At 46.2% G+C, this 18,996-nt stretch overlaps 1 protein-coding gene across 1 annotated transcript in view; it reads left to right on the top strand.

Moving 5' to 3' along the window:
- SGPL1 (sphingosine-1-phosphate lyase 1) overlaps nucleotides 1-18,996 on the top strand; it is a 744,463-nt gene that overhangs the window by 348,853 nt on the left and 376,614 nt on the right. Inside the window, exon 9 of the mRNA XM_069610737.1 lies at nucleotides 5,115-5,213. Within this exon, the coding sequence (XP_069466838.1) occupies nucleotides 5,115-5,213 (99 nt within the window). The remainder of the gene's footprint in view (nucleotides 1-5,114; nucleotides 5,214-18,996) is intronic.

Raw genomic sequence — 18,996 nt, 5'->3', positions numbered from 1 at the left:
AACAGGAAAGGAAGGTGCAGGAGTGCCAATGTGGAGGATCTCTGTCTTACTGCCATTAAGGCAGAGGTTGTTGGCTGCACACAGCTCCTGGATTGCAGACAGTCAGAGATTAGAGGGTGTGGCAGAGGGCAGCCGGAAAACGAGCTGAGTATTATCAGCGCAATACTAAAAGTTGAAGCAGAGAGCAGCAATGCGGTGGGCAAGGGTGCCAGGTATTGGTTGAAAAGCCAAGGAGAGACCCCTGAGGAACACCACAAGTGGAGAGTGAGATAGAGGAAAGGAATGACCCAAGTTGGACATGGGAGGGTCTGTTGCAGAGGAAAGAGGTCAGCCAGGCCACGGACTGATCAGTGATAGGTTATCACAGAGGCAGTTGAGCAAGATGGCATGGTTGACCATGTCAAAGGCAGAAGAGCGATCGAGTAGGTTGAGGACAGAGAGGAGATTAGAATCAAGGTTGGAGAGCAGGCCTTCATATATGTTCAGAAGAGCAGTTTCTGTGCTTCTGGCTGCTCTGAAGCCAGACTGATGGTCATGGAGTCAACCAACAGTGTGGAGGTTGAGCTGGGAGATGGCCATCTTTTCCAGGAGTTTGCCCAGGAAAGCAGTTATGGAGATCGGGCAATAGTTCGCCGGGCAGGAGGGGTCAGCAGTGGGTTTCTTGAGTCAGTGGTAGGAGGCAATAGTAGGTAGGGCTGACTAACCCATGGAGAAGTGAGGAGTCACGTTAGGTTCAGTTTCACCAGAAAAGTCCAGAAGCGCCATCACCATTCAAATAGTCAGAGATGCAGGAGGGACTCCCAGACACCCCGCCTAGACAGCAAGCAGACAGGGCCCTTGGGGAGGGCCTTTGGGTGTGGGCTGGCTACTGCCTGCCAGCACCCATGGTTGGTTCTTTCTAGGATGGTCACACCAATCGGGCAGCTTGGCTGTGGGGGGCTCACTTCGGCAGTAGTAATGTGTCGGCCATGTCGGAAGTACACGAGGGCTCGGACAGATTGCTCATCCAGTCTTGGCCAGCACACAGAACAAAGATGTAACTTTGCAGAAAGCTGCACATGAAGCAGGCAGCATTGGGAGGGGGGTGGGGAGGAGCAATCCTAGTACGATGAGACAATTTGAAAGCTCGCTGGGGTAATATTTCAAATATTATAGACAATTCATTCATGGAGCCAGTCAGGGCATACCTTGTTCAGGCAGAGATCACTCTACTCTGGTAGCAACAGTGATGCTTGATCCTGCAGTGTTGCTGCTTCTCGAGATAGCAAGCCTCGGTTTAAGGTTCAGGAAAGCCCGCTGCATCTAAGGACACTGTAGAAAGATAGGGCAGGGGTCTGGTCACACCACTCTCAGAGGGCCTTCCGCTCTCCAACACAGGACCCAGTTAGCTTTGAGGCCTTCCTGGAAATGTTTAGCTCCACCCAGATGCAATCTCCTCTGGTGTCTTCTTCCAGCTGTCAGTTTCAGCAGCCTTCCTAATGGTCTGCCTCTTCTCTCTGTCCTCCTGTCGTTCTCCTTTTTCTGCTTGTCCGGTTTGTGGTGTTGTCTAGATTTGCTTTGACATGAATTTATAGATTGTCCTATATGCCAAGAGTTACATTTGTGTGTTTGTTCAGCATTAGATGCCCTGGAAAGCCAATGCTCCTGGTGCCAAGCTAACCAGGCTCTTCTAGGCTACAAGCTGAGGCTAAATCTCTCTGAGGTCCTCTCAATTTAGAACCCCGCAAATGTGACATCCCCCTCGGTCTTGGCAATGCTGTACTGCTTAAAGGCTGCAGAGTTTAGTCACCCTGTGACTTCGAACACCCACCGGCTGCAAACACCTGCATCCTTCCACCTCGCAGGCATGATTTTAATCTGGGTGGTTCTCATTTCAAATTATGACTTCAAGGAAAAACTAAGAGGGAGACCTGCAGGTGGCCTGGTGACTTTTGTAAAATCTTCATTGATGCTCGATGTCAGATTAATAGATACAAACTCTTCTTACTTGTTGTTCTTGCCATTGAAACATTTATTAAATAGTTTGTTTCTTGTTTTTAATAGTTCGGTGGGGGCTGAAGGGGTGGGGAAGAGTTATTGAAGTAAGATTGGTGAACTGTCTTCATGTTTTTTTAAAATACAGACAGAGCAGAAATCCCAATTTTAAAAAATGGCTAGCATTATGAAAGCTCTTATTCTGGTAGGAACAAGCTGTCACATCTCTTAAAATCTCCACACATTAATGAAGCAGAGGTAGTAAAGGGCCATGCCATTTGCAAGACAGCAATTGCAATGCGTAAAGAGAAATTCAATATCCTGTTCTGGGAGGAACCTATTATTGCTTCTGAGCAACCCAACTCCAAATATTTTTGGGGACTGATAAGTTTCTGCCCCAAGCATGTAATCTTGATAATTGATCCAAAACTCATGTTCAAGACAGAGTGGATTGCCCATTTCCCGGATTCATACAACTATGTAATTTTAGTTTTAACCAGGCTTGGCGTATATACACTCTCAGCGTAATCCCAGCCCTGTTGTCATTAACTTGAGCCACTAGTGTAATGCATTTGAAATAAGGCAATAAGTAAGATTTATATGTTTCTTACTGCAGAGAACAACGTTTTGGTTTGGTTTCCAGGCTTCATGGCAGATCTCAATGTGGTGTTGGGTGCCTTGTTGCACAAAACCTTTGAGCCAATGGTGTCCATGGACATCAGACTGGTCACCATTAAGACAGCTTTGTTGGTGGGCCACACCTCCACTCGCAGAGTCAGCGAGATCCAGGCTCTGGTGGCCTCAGAACCCTATATCATAGGGATAAGGTGGTCCTGCAGACTCAACCGGCGTGTCTACCTAAGGTAACCTCTGCTTTCCCTCTAAACGAGGACATGGTCTTACCTACGTTCTTCGCTGACCCCAAGGACGAGGCTCAGAGAGTCTTGCACTGTCTGGATGTCAGATGCGCTCTGAAATTCTATCTGGACAGGACCAAGGGCTTCCGCAAGTCAGACACACTTTGTCACCTTAGGGGGTGGGCTCTAGACCAGTTGTCAAGCATCCAAGGCTTCTATTGCACGGTGGATGGTTGCAGCCATCACAGAGGCCTATGAGGGTCAGCACCAGCCTCTGCCAGCAAACATGCATGCTCACACTGTCAGAGCCACGGCCATCGCATTACATCAGTAGGTTCTGTGGCAAGTCACAAGCAGAGTGGCCACCTGGGCCACCCCTTCAGCTCTCTGTAAGCTTTACTGTTTGGACGCCAGCTCTAAGTCAGACTTGCCTTGGGGGAGGCGATTTTAAGAAACGGTTTTGCTTAAGGAGGGTCTTCCCTCCACCCTAGGGCTACATTCGGTTGTAATCTCCCATGCAGTATGGAGGAAAGGCGACGGGATGTAAGAGTAATTAGAAGTAATTCACCATAGTGACTAAAGTAGTCCCCTTTCCTCAATACGTCGCACCATCCTCCTCCCTAATAATACTGGTGTCATTAGGCAATGTTAAATATTGTCGACGCGTCAGTGAGGACTGAGAAGTGGCACTGGTGGACGGAGTCAGGGTAGTGCATGCTCCCAGGGCAGCACCCCCGCGCGCCTCTAAATTGAAAGGTGAAGAAGATTTTTTCCTGTGAAAAAGGTTGTCTCCCTTCCTGAGGAAGGGACGCCCATGCAAGATGGAGGAAAGGGGACTACGGACTAACAGTACGTTAGTCACTAGGGTGAGTAACTTAAAATGTCATGCCCCCCTCCCACCATCCCCCCGCCCCCGTGTCCTCCATCATCTTGTACAAGTCCTATCAATGGACGGTCTGTCCACCGGTTACATGGATATGGCTAAATAGTTTCACACAAATCAAGGCATATATATTATGAGGATGATTTTGTACAGTTCTGCCACTAAGCCGGGGTGCATCCGGCAGTTGCTATCAACCTATCTCAGCTCTATGCAGAGTTATGCCACTAACAGTGCCCCAAGTGCTTCTAACCCACTTTTTGACTTCTGGATGTAATAAGCTTATGTATTCCGTGGCTACTTTGTTAAACAGCTGGACAAAGTTAACCAAGGAACATGCTTTACAAATCTTAACAATTTAAAGTGCTTGGCGACTGTATCAAAGCTTGCCTGTCAGATTACTTTGCTACGGAAAGAGAAGCTAGCGTAATTAATAAAGCCCTCTAACCATTATCATGTAATGCTAGTGTAAATGTTCTGCAAAATGATTCAACCTGGACAAAATATATATGCGAGTATGTTTTAATCACAAGAGAGAGGCCAAATTTGATTCAGTGGAGAACAGTTACTGCTGGATGGTGTAACTCCTCTTCCAATAATGCCATCTGTTATATACTGATATTAGAGAAGATTTGATAAATTGTATTTTTTTCTGTCCTGCTTATTTGCAGATATAGCAGCACACAATTGTGCCCTCATTCCGAAACCTGGCTTTTACTCAGTATAAGCCTGCATACCTTTATTCGTTATCTATATTGTTCTTTTATAATGCGTTTAATACCAGCAAGTGGTTTCTAAGCGTGGGATCGGGATTCAAACCTGTGTTCTGCGTTGTCTTGCTTCCAAGACAAATGCATTGCCGCTGAGCTATCATTCCTCATCCAGAGAATATTTCATTCCGATCAAATGTTTATGGGACAGTTTTATTGTGATCCACATAATTTTGTACTTTTGATAATCAAACATGGGGATTTTTTAATCTTAATGATTTTTTTTTAAGTTGCCAGTATTTAGGATAATGTCAGTTGCTTTAAACTTTGATGGAAACATTTTTCATAATAAAGTTTGGTGTATAGCAGTGTTTTTCACTGTCCAATAAGTATCTATAGTTTAGAGCATCACTCAGTCTCGTTTGTTTTTCATTGAACAATGTAAAAGATATATTTGATTATGTATCTTCCCTGCAAATTCCAGTTAATTACGTTTGCTTCAGTTTCTGGTGGAAATAAATGTTTTAACATCAAGTAAAATCAATTGCAAAACAAGATTTAGCCAGTTTGGACAGAATTTGTTAAAATAAATATATAATTGAAAATCATGTTTAAAACTGTTACTTTTTTTGTTCATGTTTGCACCGTTTTATTTTACATATTTGCACATGAGTCATTTTTATCAATTTACAGGCATTAAAAAGAGCAATTTCTAAGAATACAGCAATGATAGTCTGCTCAGCTCCTCAGTTCCCCCATGGAATTATGGATCCTGTCGAGGACGTGGCAAAGGTAATGAAAGCACAGTTGTTATTCTAGGCAATGAAAGGGAATGCTGGACGAAACCTTTGGCTTGAAGGCTTCACATATTTTATTCTTTGTTTTTACTTTGCGAATCTTGGCTCAACCAAAAAATACAAATTTGATTAGAATTATGTTTTACCCTGATGAAATGTAATCTTTCCAACACGTGTATGATTTATCCTGCAGCCTTCCTTAATTATTTATTTTCAAGACACTTATATTGTTGACAAATGTTTTGATGTTTTGTGTGGGAATTGGTATTTTTAATATTTCACAGTATTTTGTGTAGATAATAGCCAATAGCATTTAACGGGTTAGCCAGTGACCTATTTCTCAAAAATGTCTGCTGGTACCCTGCCGTCTTTCCCCGGGATTGGTGTTTTGAGGATTGGGGGGTGGGAGGGAGGAGCGGCGACCCATGTATTTAGCTCAACCAATAACGAAACAGGTGCCATATCCCAAAAGGGGTGTACCAGGAGAGCTCTTGGTGAACTGGCAATTGGAATAGCACAAAATACTAATTCCTAAGCCCTGTAAATGCATAATTACGTAACAAGTCACATGGCGGGTGTATGGAATGCAGTAAAATACAAGCAATGTATATTAACAATGCAATGATATGAATGACCTGTCAGTAAATACACAGGCACATGAATCGTTATGAGACAATTTACATGAGTACTCAGAAAAAAATGTAGCTAAATAAAATATTATGGAGTATAACACCGGTTTGCTCATAACACTTGAGTCTTTACTCTCCCATTCCCAAAAACACTAAATTTGCGGAACAATCCAACATATCGGGTAATATAGGCTTGCAGTGTGTACTGTTCAAACATGAAACAAATGAAAACGACTGCATAACAGCTGCTGTCTGCGTCTGACCAATTTCAAAAATTGTGGTGTGGTTACGGTCTTTTTGGATTATGAGGATGTTATGTTGATACAACTGTAAACCTTAATTGTAACTTTGGCAGGCAATTTTCCCCTCACTCATTGGCAGATTACTTTGTTGCCAACATAATCGATTCCATTATGTAGGTTTTTATCCAGTCATGTTTTTTCGCTAACATTTGGACTTTTTGTTCTGATTTTCCCATTATGAAACTTAGACTACAAGTCTGAGAATGCAGAGAAAAAATCCCAGGACTGGATATAAGCCCCTACAGGTTGGAATGGATCACAATAGCAACTATGCAGCTGTATGGGACCACATTGCAATTCCTTTAGCTGTACATTCATAATTCTCTTGTTTCTGATAAATGGCTCGCCCCCTCCATTATGGAGCTTTCTTGACACTTTCACAGACTAAGACAGAAAGTAGTTTTCTCAGGTTCTAGGCTTCGTTGTATGGCAGTTTAGCAGTCTTTGTTATCTCTATCACGCAAGCTTTGACTTTCTCTCTGCTCTTGGACTTTTTTCATTGAATGTCTGTCTTCCTTGATCGAAATTGCTTCAACACATCTGTCTGAGTTGAGAGGTCAGTCTGTCTTTTCCATCTGTGTGGCTTGTATTCTGTGGCTTTCCGCTAGCGTCACCCTACGAAATGGCATCTGCCTTTGACATTGTGTTCCATTCGTGTGACATAGAGATTAATGGCTGCGAGTTACTGCAGCTTCACCCAAGGGCTTATGGCTTCTTTTTCTTTTCTGCCTTTTTTTTAAGTACCTGGTTTGTTTTGTCCTGTCTAGTTTCTTTTTGGAGACCTCCTTTGCAGGGCCTTTTCCTTCTTTTTGCAGCCTTTTTTAAAATATTTGTTTAGGCCCTTTGTTTTTTGCTCTCTATTGCATGTGTTGAACATCTTTCTATTGTTCCTTCCTCTTCATATGTTTTTTTTGTTTTTTGTGTTGGCCTTTATTTTCAATTTGGATCCACTGCCTTTTATGCCAGAACTTAAAGAAAGTGTCTTAAATTGGTGCATAAACCAGTTCTCCAATGGTTCCTGAAGGTATTTGAGGATTGTATTAGCCAGTGGAATTTATCTTACCTTTTATAGTGCCATATGAATTTTATGCCAAAATGCCCTATGATGGTCCGTGGTTTTAGTACTTTTTCCTTTTTGCTCTAGTCTGCTAGTGTATGTTCCTTTTTGCACCCTCCTTCCATTTCCTGCCTCGTTCCCTATCAGCCCACCCTGACCTGGGATTCGTGCTGATGGTACACTGAACAGCCAGCGGAGGGTAAGACTGCTTGCTTAGCAACCCAGCCCCTGACACCTCTCCTACCGCAGATTCTACACCATTTGGGTAAGAGCATCCTCACTTATTTGCTTGACCTTTTGGCCTACTAAACACCAAAAACTGACAAAGGTTTATTCCACTGCTATATTGTATCAGTTACGTTTTTGGGTATCTGGACTTTTCATCGAAATCCAAGGCATCTAAGACCTTTCCATCAAATTTTATTCAACGAAAATACTTTCCATCTAAATGTATTTTCATTGAATAAAATTCAATGGAAATTCGATGGATTTCTTTAATTTAAAATTAGGGTTAGGGTATGGGGTAGGGCAAGGGTTAGGGCAAGGGTTATGCTTGGGGCAAGGGTTACGGATAAGGTTAGTCTAAGGACAAGGGTTAGATTTAGGGTTGGAGGTAGGCAAGGGTTAGAATTAGGGTGAGGGTAAAACGGGTAGGGCAAGGGTTAGGCTTAGGGTTTGAGTTGGGTTAGGGTTAGTGGGGGGGTTTCGGAGGAACCCCCACACATTTAAAAAAAAATGCAACGTTATGAAGCTGGCCAGTGACAAAATCCTTTGAAGATTTCAGCACTGGACAGCTCCATGTAACATTTTAACGTTACAACAAAATGCATCGAAATGCTATTTTTTACTTTTAAAATCCATATCCATCTAAACTTGTCCATTTATATATTCGATGGACTGGTTTCAATGGAAATGCACATTTACATGTAAAAGATTCAATATCGATGGAATTGCATTCGATGCATTTCCATCGATGGAAAGACCATAAACCTGTTTTTGCCACCAGTTTTAACCAATTGCATTGTTACAATGCTGTTCGAGGAGCACTTAATATCCCACAGCGCTAACACATTTCTGCTGCCAGGAAAAAGGTCCACTGGCTCCCTCTCATAGAGCGCATTATCTTCACATCACACACACACATGTCTTTCAAACACTGCCGCTCCCCCCAATACCCGACTCTGAAAATTGTCTTGTCAAGCAACTGTCCAATAGATCGCGAAGAGCAGCTGACAGCAATAACCTTTTGCAATCTAAATACAGACGTGCTAAAGCTGGCAGCACTAGCTTCCCAACCTTTGCAACAAGTCAGTGGAACTCGCTCCCTCCTTCGCTGAGAGCGGAGAAATCTTATTGGGTCTTCAGGAAATTACTAAAAACTTGCCTATTTGCATAACTACATATGGTGGGGTGCATTAATATGGCCCTGACCACTTTGATTGCATTTTGTATGTGTAACTGTATCTGTAACGGCGCCTTGATGCCCTCGGGCCTAGTGCGCTTTATAAATGAAAAAATGTATAAATGGTTGCACTGTGACACCCGTTTTAACCCATAGCACATCTACACCCGTTGCACTGTGATAAAAGTTGAATCAATAGCAGAGCTACTTTTTTCATAGCGTAACCTGTTTTGATGCATCGCTACATCAATTTCACCTATACCCGCTGAACTTATAGCATTGCTAGGTCAGTTATTGTGTTAACAGCTGAATGTATTGCTTAGCTACTTCAATTGCTTTATTTATCTGTTTAATTGAAAGCATAGCTACACCGATTATTTCTGTCACCTAAAAGACCAAATTATACACCTATGAATACAAAATAAGATCACCAGAGACACAGAGATAGATGGCAAACTAAATTTTTTTTACTTTGCATGTGTTGGCTCATGTTCAACACGTCCCAAGGAAAGTAATGAAGTGAGGTCAATTACAACAGAGGAATCTCCCTTTTATACACAGTGGCGCACTAACGCTGTCAGTCGCCTATACATTTTACATCTCGTTACTGAAGTCAACATTTCATTTCATAGAAACATTGCTTCTGGTTACGTGCATATATTTCTCAGAGGCATGTACTGTCATCTACAGATATTCTGGGGAAACATATCTAAACCCACATTTCCTGTGGTTTTCAGTGTGTGCATGGGCTATGTGTCGCGCTTCTTTGGCGGGCATGTTTGTGTTTTTCCCTTCTCGTTGTCCGTTTCACCTGGCTGCGTGTTTTGGCACGCAGAGTTTGTCCGAACAGACATGGTAGGTTCCACCAGCAGGGGGAGCAGAGCTCTCTGTGAGGTGATTTCACCTCAGGACTGGCACTAGCCCCCCTACTGGCGGACACAAGTGGAGAATTCCTGGGAAGACATAAGAGCCAGAGGGGATCGTCAGGGAAGAGAGCCGGGAGAGACGAGCAGAGACGGAAGCTCCAGACCGTTCACAGAAGGCATCCAGGCCCTCAGTTGTGTCAGGGACTTCCTCCCCCATTCCGTAGGCCATCCGCCTGCTTAGACCGACATTTCTCTCTCCCTCACCCGGGCTTGAGAGCGTGTGCCGGAGTGGGTAGCTGAAGGAGCACTTGGCGGGTGTACACCCTGCCCGCCACCGCTCATGAGCGAGAGAGTGTGGAGTCGCTTCTCGCACTGCGTATTAGAAGTCGGGCGGGAAAGGGAAAGAGTCAGAAAGGGACACCGTGCTCTGCGTGTGCCGTCGAACACGTGGGCAGTGAATTACTAGATGGAAGATAATTATCGCTGCACCTGTCCCGGTGACGCTGAGAGGCTGTATACTATCAGTAGCTCCGCAGAGTGTGGGGATAAGTTAACTCTCCTAATACAGAGGAGGGTTTGGCAGACTCAGGGGACATGGTGGGAAAGAACCAGTGGTGCCTTAAGGGGGTTTGTTCACCCGTGTGGTGGAAAAGTCCCGCTTATCTTCCAGAGGTCCGTTTTTGCCCGTTAGGTATGTTTAGTGTTGATCTGCTTCTCTTGTTTATATCTGCTCTGGGGCAGTGATTTAGCCCGTTCTGAGGTTGGCTCTCGGCCAGCACTGTAGGGGATCTGTACATTTCCCGCTAGGAACTATCCTAGGGGCCTTGCCTAGCTCAGTGCAGAGGTGTACTGCAGCTCGGTGACCTGACTGGGGTGATTGGGGTATTATGGTGCTAAGTGTTGTATGACCCGGTGGCATTCTGTGGCTACCTCCACCCTCCATCCCGCCCATTAGGGCCTCTTAACACACCATCCCAGGGCAGTCCCCTGGCCATGCAGCTATGCCCCCCAAGGCAAAGTGCGCCTCCTAAAGCGGCGTCTCCGGTCTGTGTCTGCAGGTGTCAGCCAGGGAAGCCAGTGGCAAGCCGTCAACCAGCAGCGACTTTCAAGGTAAGTGTGGCCTGGGTGGGGAGTAGAGCAATCACTTTATCCTGGAAGCCCTGCCACATAGCAAAGTAGATTAGATTGGGATAGTATTGTGAATGTTAACCTGCGTCACACTCTTGAGATAATTGTTAATAGTGCATTGTCACATCTAGAGAGTGCCACTTCAAGGTCACATTATGAAAACTAGCCTCCGGGAGTACCACTCTAAATTGTACTTTGAACACTAGCCTGTGCCACATTGGGACATTACTGTGAATATCAGCCTGAGACGCACGCTTGAATATTGGAAATTGTCCCGTTGCCTAGGTGGCTCAAACCTAGTTGCTCTTACTACTGCATGCTATGTTTTGAAACCTAGGCCTCTTTCACGCTGTCTGGGTGTTCCAGTTTTACCTGTAATTATTTGAAACTGTGATGCTGGAAATGCATTGGAGGGACAGGGCCTCCCTGTTCTTGTCCTGTAGTCCTTTTTCAAATGTGTTCTGTATTGTTTTCTGCCGAGGAGTCCATGTGGGACTCCTGGCAGTGCAGCTCTTCCTGTTTTTGGTTTGGCGTACAGACCCATGGAATACCCTTATGGCACTCATGGGTGGGGATACAACCCTGTGCCCCTAGTGTAGGTTTCGAATGGATTGTGTCCTCCCACGTATTCCTCATCTTGTGATAATTTGTTATCTCCAGCTTCGTTGCTTTGGAAAACAAAATTCTCGCCAGAGGGCGCTGTGCTCGAGGTTGTGGCGTCGATTGTCCCTCGACGTACTCCGTACTCTGTCGACGTCACCGATGGTATAAATAGCTCAAACCTCGCCCGTTACTTCAGTTCCGTTTTTTCGCTATCGAACGGCGCGCTTCTTTTTTCTGTCAAGAAAATGTCGTCCTCTTCGACACCCAGAACTGGGTTTAAGAAGCGTGCAGATTGTGGATCTAAGATGTTGATCACCGATCCCCACCGGATTTGTCTCTGGTTCCGGTCACCGAACCGGCGACTGCGGGTCCTGCCAATCTATGACCGAAAAAGCTCTTCGTGAGAGGAGAGGTAAACTGTCGGTGGGGAGGGAGGCCTCAAAAAAGGTTTCGTCAAAAAGACACAAGAAAGAGACTGATTCTAAGGAATCGGATCACCATAGGCACTCAGATCTCGATCTAGGAACAGATCAAGACACTCTTCGTCGTCATCGAAGAAAATGAAGAGGAGACATAGATCATCATCTGTCATGATGCCTGCCCCCGGAAGACCAGACCAGGCCCAGCATCCCCGGAAGCAGGCATCATGCCACTTGGAGCATGCCCAAAAGCCCCAGTTAGGGGCTGTTTGGGTGCAGCCCTGGCGCTTATGGCGCCAGGCTCATAAAGATAGTCAGTCCTGGCGCCATGGGCGCCAGGCTCATTATTGATAACTTACCTGAAGCAGACCATGTTGCATACTCACCTGAGGCAGACCATGCTGCATGAAGACTCAAGCCAAATGAGGCTTAGGAGGGACTATTTTACTGAAGGGACTATTTTGTTACTTGGGTGGGGCTGTGGAAGAATACTTACCTGGATCTTCTTCCAAGGCTATTTAAACCACGCCCGGACAGCCACACGTGCTTTGCGTTATTCTGCTTGCTGCAGCGTAACGCTCACCGTGTTTTCAGCAGCTCCAGTCTTCAGCCACGCCCACTTCAGTCCTGGGACTCCTGAAACAAGAAGAAAAGAAGGATAAAGGTTAGAACAGGAGTTTTAACTTTAATCCTTACCTGAATCCTGATCCATTTCGCCACGGAGCTGAAAGTCTTTGAAGCATCGCTTCGCATTCCTACGGCGCCGCGCTGAACTCACCTGCTTGGCGGTACTTCAGCATTCCATCACGCTCTCTCCATCTCGCGCCTGCCCTCCGACACCTAAGGAGATAAAGACAGCAAGGTGAGCAAGCAAAGACAATACAAGTTACCCCCCACAAAACTTACCTGATTTACCACGGGGGTCTCACCTCATCTCGGGTCGGCACAGTCAACTCTGCTTCATCGCCGTACCCCGGCCCCTAAGGGGAAAACCACAATAGACTTACCTGAATCTTACCAATTGCCATTTGGAAATCTCTGAGTGGATTAATCGGCAACCTGCAAGGAATCGGACAGAGTGAAGATCAGACATTTGAACTCTTATGAACAATTGGACTTTAGAGTCAATACTGGAACTCACCAATTCCTCTACGCCAGTGAAGTAACTGGTCATCAACGCGCCCCTGCGGTCGACGCAGGATGGAGAGCTTATCCTTCCAAACCATCAGGTGAGACTAAGGAGGGGACATCAAGAGTGATCTGTGGGAAGACAACGGGAGTGGGGAAGGTGGGTTGACACTCAATTCCACGGGTGGTTAATTCCTCTTCTCCTTTGCAGAAGAACATTCCTGCGAGCCAGACAAACTAGGCTAAGCGGGCCAGTCCAGTCAGTCATCTCGGCGATACACGTCACGCTGGTGGAAACAGCGGCCAAGTTCCGGTCGACGCCCCCGTGGGAACCAGGTGAGCGTAACATCATCATCTTCAGAGTCGACCCAAGAAATTCGTTGTCCGGCTAAATCGGATTCTCCCAGTAAGTGGGAAGAATTCCGCAAAAAGATGGAGGTTTTCGAGAATGCGGCCCAACCCCCTCCAAAGACCCTCGAACAAGCCATACCCCTAAAGTCGCTCCATTGGACGACAAAGGGAAGTCCAAGGCTACCATGGCTAAGACCGGTAGCGTCGAGGAATCCAAAAAACCTTGAGTCGACGAAAAACAGTCGAAGACTCTTCGAGAGTCGAGCACCTCTCCAGTGCCATGCAAGAAACACAAGTCGTCGAAGACTTCGACAACTTCGTCGACGCCCTCGACGTCGATAATTTCGACGCCAAAGCCAAATGCGTCGACGACGCCATTATCGAAGTCATCTTCGAAAACTTCGAATACACCTTCGAAAACGTCGAGGGATTTGCCAATTCCTTTGAAGCAGATGGAACAGGAAGAAAGGTCAGACGCTTGCAGACTTTTTGAAATCTATGTCAGCAATCTATGAAGAGTCTGCTTCAGAAGAAGACGAGGTTACTCCTTTAGGAGTTACTTACGGTGCAACACAAGATCCTGAGGAACTTATTGACCAGGAATCTAGAATGAGAGACCTGAGTGATACTCTACATTCTGCCAGTGGAGTTGACACATTCTTAGAATTAGAGTTTGCCAAACCTGATCCTGCAGAGCATGCAGATGCTGGGTACAGGGGTCTTATGACCAGGGTAGTTGAATATATGGGTTGGGGTAATACTTCACCCATTTTTTAACAAGATGACATGACGGATCTAATCGTCAAGGGACCTCAGAAAGATCCTGTTCTCCCTTTTCACAGGGCCCTTCAAAGGACTGTGGAGAAAAACAGGGAGAAACCAGAAACTATTGCTGCTGCAGATAGCACTTTTCCAAGAAAATATAGACCAGCTGGAACGGATCCTGAATATTTGAATAAACATCCGACTTCAGAGAGATTAGTCATTCAGGCAGCATCTACTTCAAAACAAACTGCTTATCCAACTATCCCTCCAGATAGAGAGGATAAAAAAATGGATGCCTGGGTATGTAAAGTTTTCACGTCAGGCAGTATGGCACTTAAATCGGCAAATGTCACCTGTACCCTAGCCAGGTTTACCCATATCCTGTGGGACTGTATTTCGGCGGCGGCTGATCATATTCTGGAAGGCGAGGGAAGGCTTCCTGAATATAGTCAAAGACGGGAAGGAGGCAATGGGGGAATGTCTCCAGTCTGGACTGGATACTGCTGATAGTATCAGCAGATCCATGGCTGCAAGCGTTGTGTTACGCAGATTTGCGTGGTTGAGGAAGTCAGGGTTTGCACCAGACCTGCAAGCTAGACTCCTCAACATGCCTTTTGATGGCTCGAGGCTCTTTGGCAGAAAGGCTGATGAAAGCCTAGAAAAACTTCAGACCTCGAAAGCGGCAGCTAAATCACTTAGCGCCTCTTTGCGCCAGCCTCTAAAACCCTATTCCGGCTCATCTTCCTGGAGGGGTTGTTCTTTTCGATACTACTCCTCTTTTGGTAGAGGAAGAGGACCGGCTTCTCAAAGGGGCAAAAGAAACTTCCCTCGTGGAGCACGAGGAAGAGGTGCAAAATCAGCCTCAGGAGTATCATCTGTACCCTCAGCCACTCCTGCAGCCGCCTCCAAATCCCTCTGAGGCCTTGTTACACAAAACACCAGTGGGAGGCAGGATCTCTCAACATCTGAAGGAATGGCGGGGCATTACCTCAGATGCTTGGGCACTGGAAACAGTAGCCCAAGGTTACTGTCTCCCCTTTCTAAAAAGGCCTCAGAATCGTCCACCGGGAGCCAACTCTGCCAAAATTCAGGATCCGCTCCTGTTGCAGGAAATTTTAACCCTGCTAGAGAAAGGTGCCATAGAACTGGTACCTGTAGCGGAGAGGAACAGTGGTTGGTACTCCCCATATTTTCTCATCTCAAAAAAGGACGGAGGACTGAGACCCATCTTGGACTTGAGAAACTTCAACAAGTTCCTCAGGAAGGACAAGTTCAAGATGGTGACTCTTTCTCAGATCCTTCAGGCTCTCCAACTCCAAGATTGGTTGGTATCATTGGACCTTCAGGATGCTTACTTTCATGTGCCAATCCATCCAAAGCACAGAAAGTACCTGAGGTTTGCGATTGGCAATTCTCATTATCAGTTTCGAGTTCTGCCCTTCGGTTTGACCTCCGCCCGAGGGTTTTCACCAAACTGTTGGCGGTTGTGGCAGCAAGTCCCAAGAGAGGAGGTATTCACATATATCCCTACCTGGACGACTGGTTGATCAGAGCAAGTTCTCCAGAACAAGCTCAGGAACATCTTTCGATCACCTGCCACTTCCTCCACAAATTGGGCTTCTCCATCAATTTCAAGAAGTCCCACATGATACCATCCCAGAAACTCCAGTTTATCGGAGCAGTCTTGGACACTTCATCGGGAAAAGCTTCGCCTCCCGAAGTGAGAGCTCTCCACATCTAGCAGATGGTAACGAAGTTTCAGAATGCCCAACATCTACCTGCCTTCGATTTTCTCAGGTTGCTCGGCCTCATGGCATCCTGCATTTTCCTAGTACCAGAGGCCAGGTTGAGAATGAGATCCCTTCAATGGGCACTGAGAACTCAGTGGTCCCAGTTCTCAGAAAATATGTCGGATCTTCTGCAAGTCCCGAGCGCAGTTGCTCAGGATCTTCTATGGTGGGCTTGCAACGACAACATTCTCAAGGGAGTGTCTTTTTGGCAACCATGGCAGGAGATTACGGTAGTGACGGACGCCTCACTCACGGGGTGGGGAGCACACACCAACGATCAGCGGTCGTTGGTCTCCATCAGAGTCCAAACTACACATCAACCTGTTGGAGCTGAGGGCAATCAGATTAGCTCTGAAGGCCTTTCTGCCCTCTGTACAGGGAAAGAATGACCTGATAATGACGGACAACACGGTGGCCATGTACTACCTCAACAAAAGAGGAGGAGTAGGGTCACTGCCACTGTGCAGAGAAGCAATGCAGCTCTGGTTCTGGGCAATACGAGAAGGAATCTCTCTGTCTGCAATTCATCTAGCCGGAGAGAAGAACACAGTGGCAGACGCTCTGAGCAGGCAAAGTATGGTCTCTCACGAGTGGGAGCTGGCTCAGGAAGTCCTTCTGGAGATCTTCGCCCTTTGGGGAACCCCTCAAGTGGATCAACCTAAAGTGCGATCGGTACTGCTCAAGGGAATTTCCTAAAAGAGGAGCTCTGGGAGACGCATTTGTAGTGGAGTGGAAGTTTCCACTGCTGTACGCGTTTCCCCCAGTCCCCGTGTTTCCTCAAGTAATCAGGAGGTTGAGAAAGTTCAGGAAAACCATGATCCTAATTGCCCCGGATTGGGCCAGGAGGACGTGGTACCCGGACCTTCTAGACATGTCCATCTGCCCTCCAATACGTCTTCCGCAAAGAGAGGATCTTCTCTCGCAAGAGGAAGGTCGGGTTCTCCATCCAGAGGTCAAGACACTCAACCTTCAGCATGGTTTCTGAGAGGTTGAGATACAAGGATTGGGATCTTCCGGATGACGTAATGGAAATCTTGCTTTCGGCCAGAAGACCAGCAACAAAGTCTTTGTACCGATGTCGCTGGAACAGGTTTAGTAACTGGTGCAAAGACAAGGATGTGGACCCTTTTCAGTGTGGTACCCCAATGGTGCTCTCTTTTCTACTACATCTAGCTAATCTGGGGCTCCAGATAGGAACAATCAAAGGATACCTTGCTGCGCTGTCCATTTTCAAGCGCTCCTCGGAAGAGGTTTCATATTTCAAAATACCGTTAATAATTCAATTCTTAAAGGGGCTTACTCATGTATACCCTCCAGTACCTTTTCATGTACCAACTTGGGACTTAAATTTAGTATTATAATTCTTGACTTGCATACCTTTTGAGCCTCTGCACTCATGTCCATTGAGGCTTTTGACTCTAAAAACTGTCCTCCTTGTGGCCCTATCATCAGCCCGCAGGGTTAGCGAACTTCAGGCTCTCTCATGCAAACCACCATATACTATTTTTTATAAAGATAAGGTAGTCCTTAAAGTTAAACCTTCGTTCTTGCCAAAAGCAGTCTCGGACTTCCATTTGTCACAAAAAATAGTACTACCCACCTTTTATCCTCCTCCTCATCTGTGCAAAGAAGATGAGAGATTACACAGATTAGATCCCAAGAGGGCTCTTAGTTTTTACATCTCAAGGATGGCTAAATTGAGACAAGATGACCAACTGTTTGTGGGTTATACTGGTCATAAATTAGGCTTATCTGTAACAAAACAGACCATTTCCCGCTGGATCATATTAGCCATAGTTGAATGCTACAGATTAGCGGGAAAAGAACCACCAGATGGGCTTCGTGCCCATTCTACAAGGGGAATGGCTACTTCTGCGGCTCTAAAGAGGGGAGTCCCAGCAGCAGATATTTGTGTAGCTGCAACCTGGAAACAGTGCATACTTTTGTTATTGTTTGGACACTGCCTCCTCTAACAAGGGTTTATTTGCAAAGGCAGTTCTGCATTCTGTCCACGAAAACTGAAATTGGTACTCCCGCCTCCAAAAATTGATACTGCTATGGGAGCCTATCACAAGATGAGGAATACGTAGGAGGACACAATCCATTCGAAGAACAAGTTACTTACCAACTGTAACGTTCTTTCGACTGGATGTTCCTCCCACATATTCCTCATCGACCCTCCCATCCTACCCCACAGTACAGTTTAAGTTTCTTACACTTTCCTCTCACGAAGAATGTATCGGTCATGGGACACGATCGGAGTACGTCGAGGGACAATCGACGCCACGACCTCGAGCACAGCGCCCTCTGCCGAGAATTTATTTTTCCGAAGCAGCGAAGCTGGAGGTAATGAATTATCACAAGATGAGGAATACGTGGGAGGAACATCCAGTCGAAAGAATGTTACAGTTGGTAAGTAACTTGTTCTTTTGGGCACCTTTGAGTGGCCCACAGAGAAGGGTATGGGCTGGTGGCAGCTCCATGCTGAATTTGACAGGTGCTCTGAGTATCCTACATTTTGGGATACCCAGGCCCTGCTATTGGAATCAGTTGATGCCTGATAGGAAACAAGGTGGCCCCTGTGGCCTCCTGCTTTCTATTGCATGTTACTGTGTTTTCCAAAAGTCCTGGGAAGCCCTGTCTCGGTTTCTTCCCCCTGACTGGCTGTTGGGTTGAAGTTCCATATATGGTGTTGTTGTGAAGTCTAGGCCAGACTGGCTGGAGCCTTCCCAGTGACTGTGTGTTGTGGGTACACCCTGTGGGTGAGACCTGGGTGAATGGAGTTTGTGACCAATATGCACTTCTTGTTGTGGATGTCTGGTTTCTAGTGTTTGACACAATGACTGAGACAGGCCTGCCCGAAACTGGTATGAATGCAGTGTGTAGTGTTGAATGGCTGGGTACTTGTCCCAATACACATTCCTTGTTGTGAGTGTCTGGGAGGGAGGAGTATGGCCTGAATGCACTGTATACCTGATTGTCTTACTGCTGAATGCCCTTCTGAGTGATTGGTTGCCTGAGTGTGACCCAGCAGAATGAATGGGAGATCAACTAGTATATCTGGAGGCCTCTCACTGCTAGAAATCGTTCAGAAGCTGAAGTTGAAACTGACGCTTAATCTTGAAGCCAAGCCTGAAGAAGGTTGACTGCTGTCTCCCTTTGGCGAAATTCGAAAGCCGTTGAGACTGATCCAAGAGAGGACCTGGTTAGGCGCCCTCTTCCCGTGCTCCGAGGGACCATCAAGCACGGCTAACCTTCGCCGAAGCTCCCAGGAAGTCAGACCCTCGAAAGACTGCCGACCAGAGACTGGGACCGTTGAGGAGAACGAAGACCAGCAC

Source organism: Ambystoma mexicanum, chromosome 8, assembly GCF_040938575.1.
Source record: "Ambystoma mexicanum isolate Mex_15411 chromosome 8, UKY_AmexF1_1, whole genome shotgun sequence".
Lineage (NCBI taxonomy): Eukaryota > Metazoa > Chordata > Amphibia > Caudata > Ambystomatidae > Ambystoma > Ambystoma mexicanum.
Note: the sequence above shows the minus strand (reverse complement) of the source record. Positions and strands in the feature narration are given on the sequence as shown.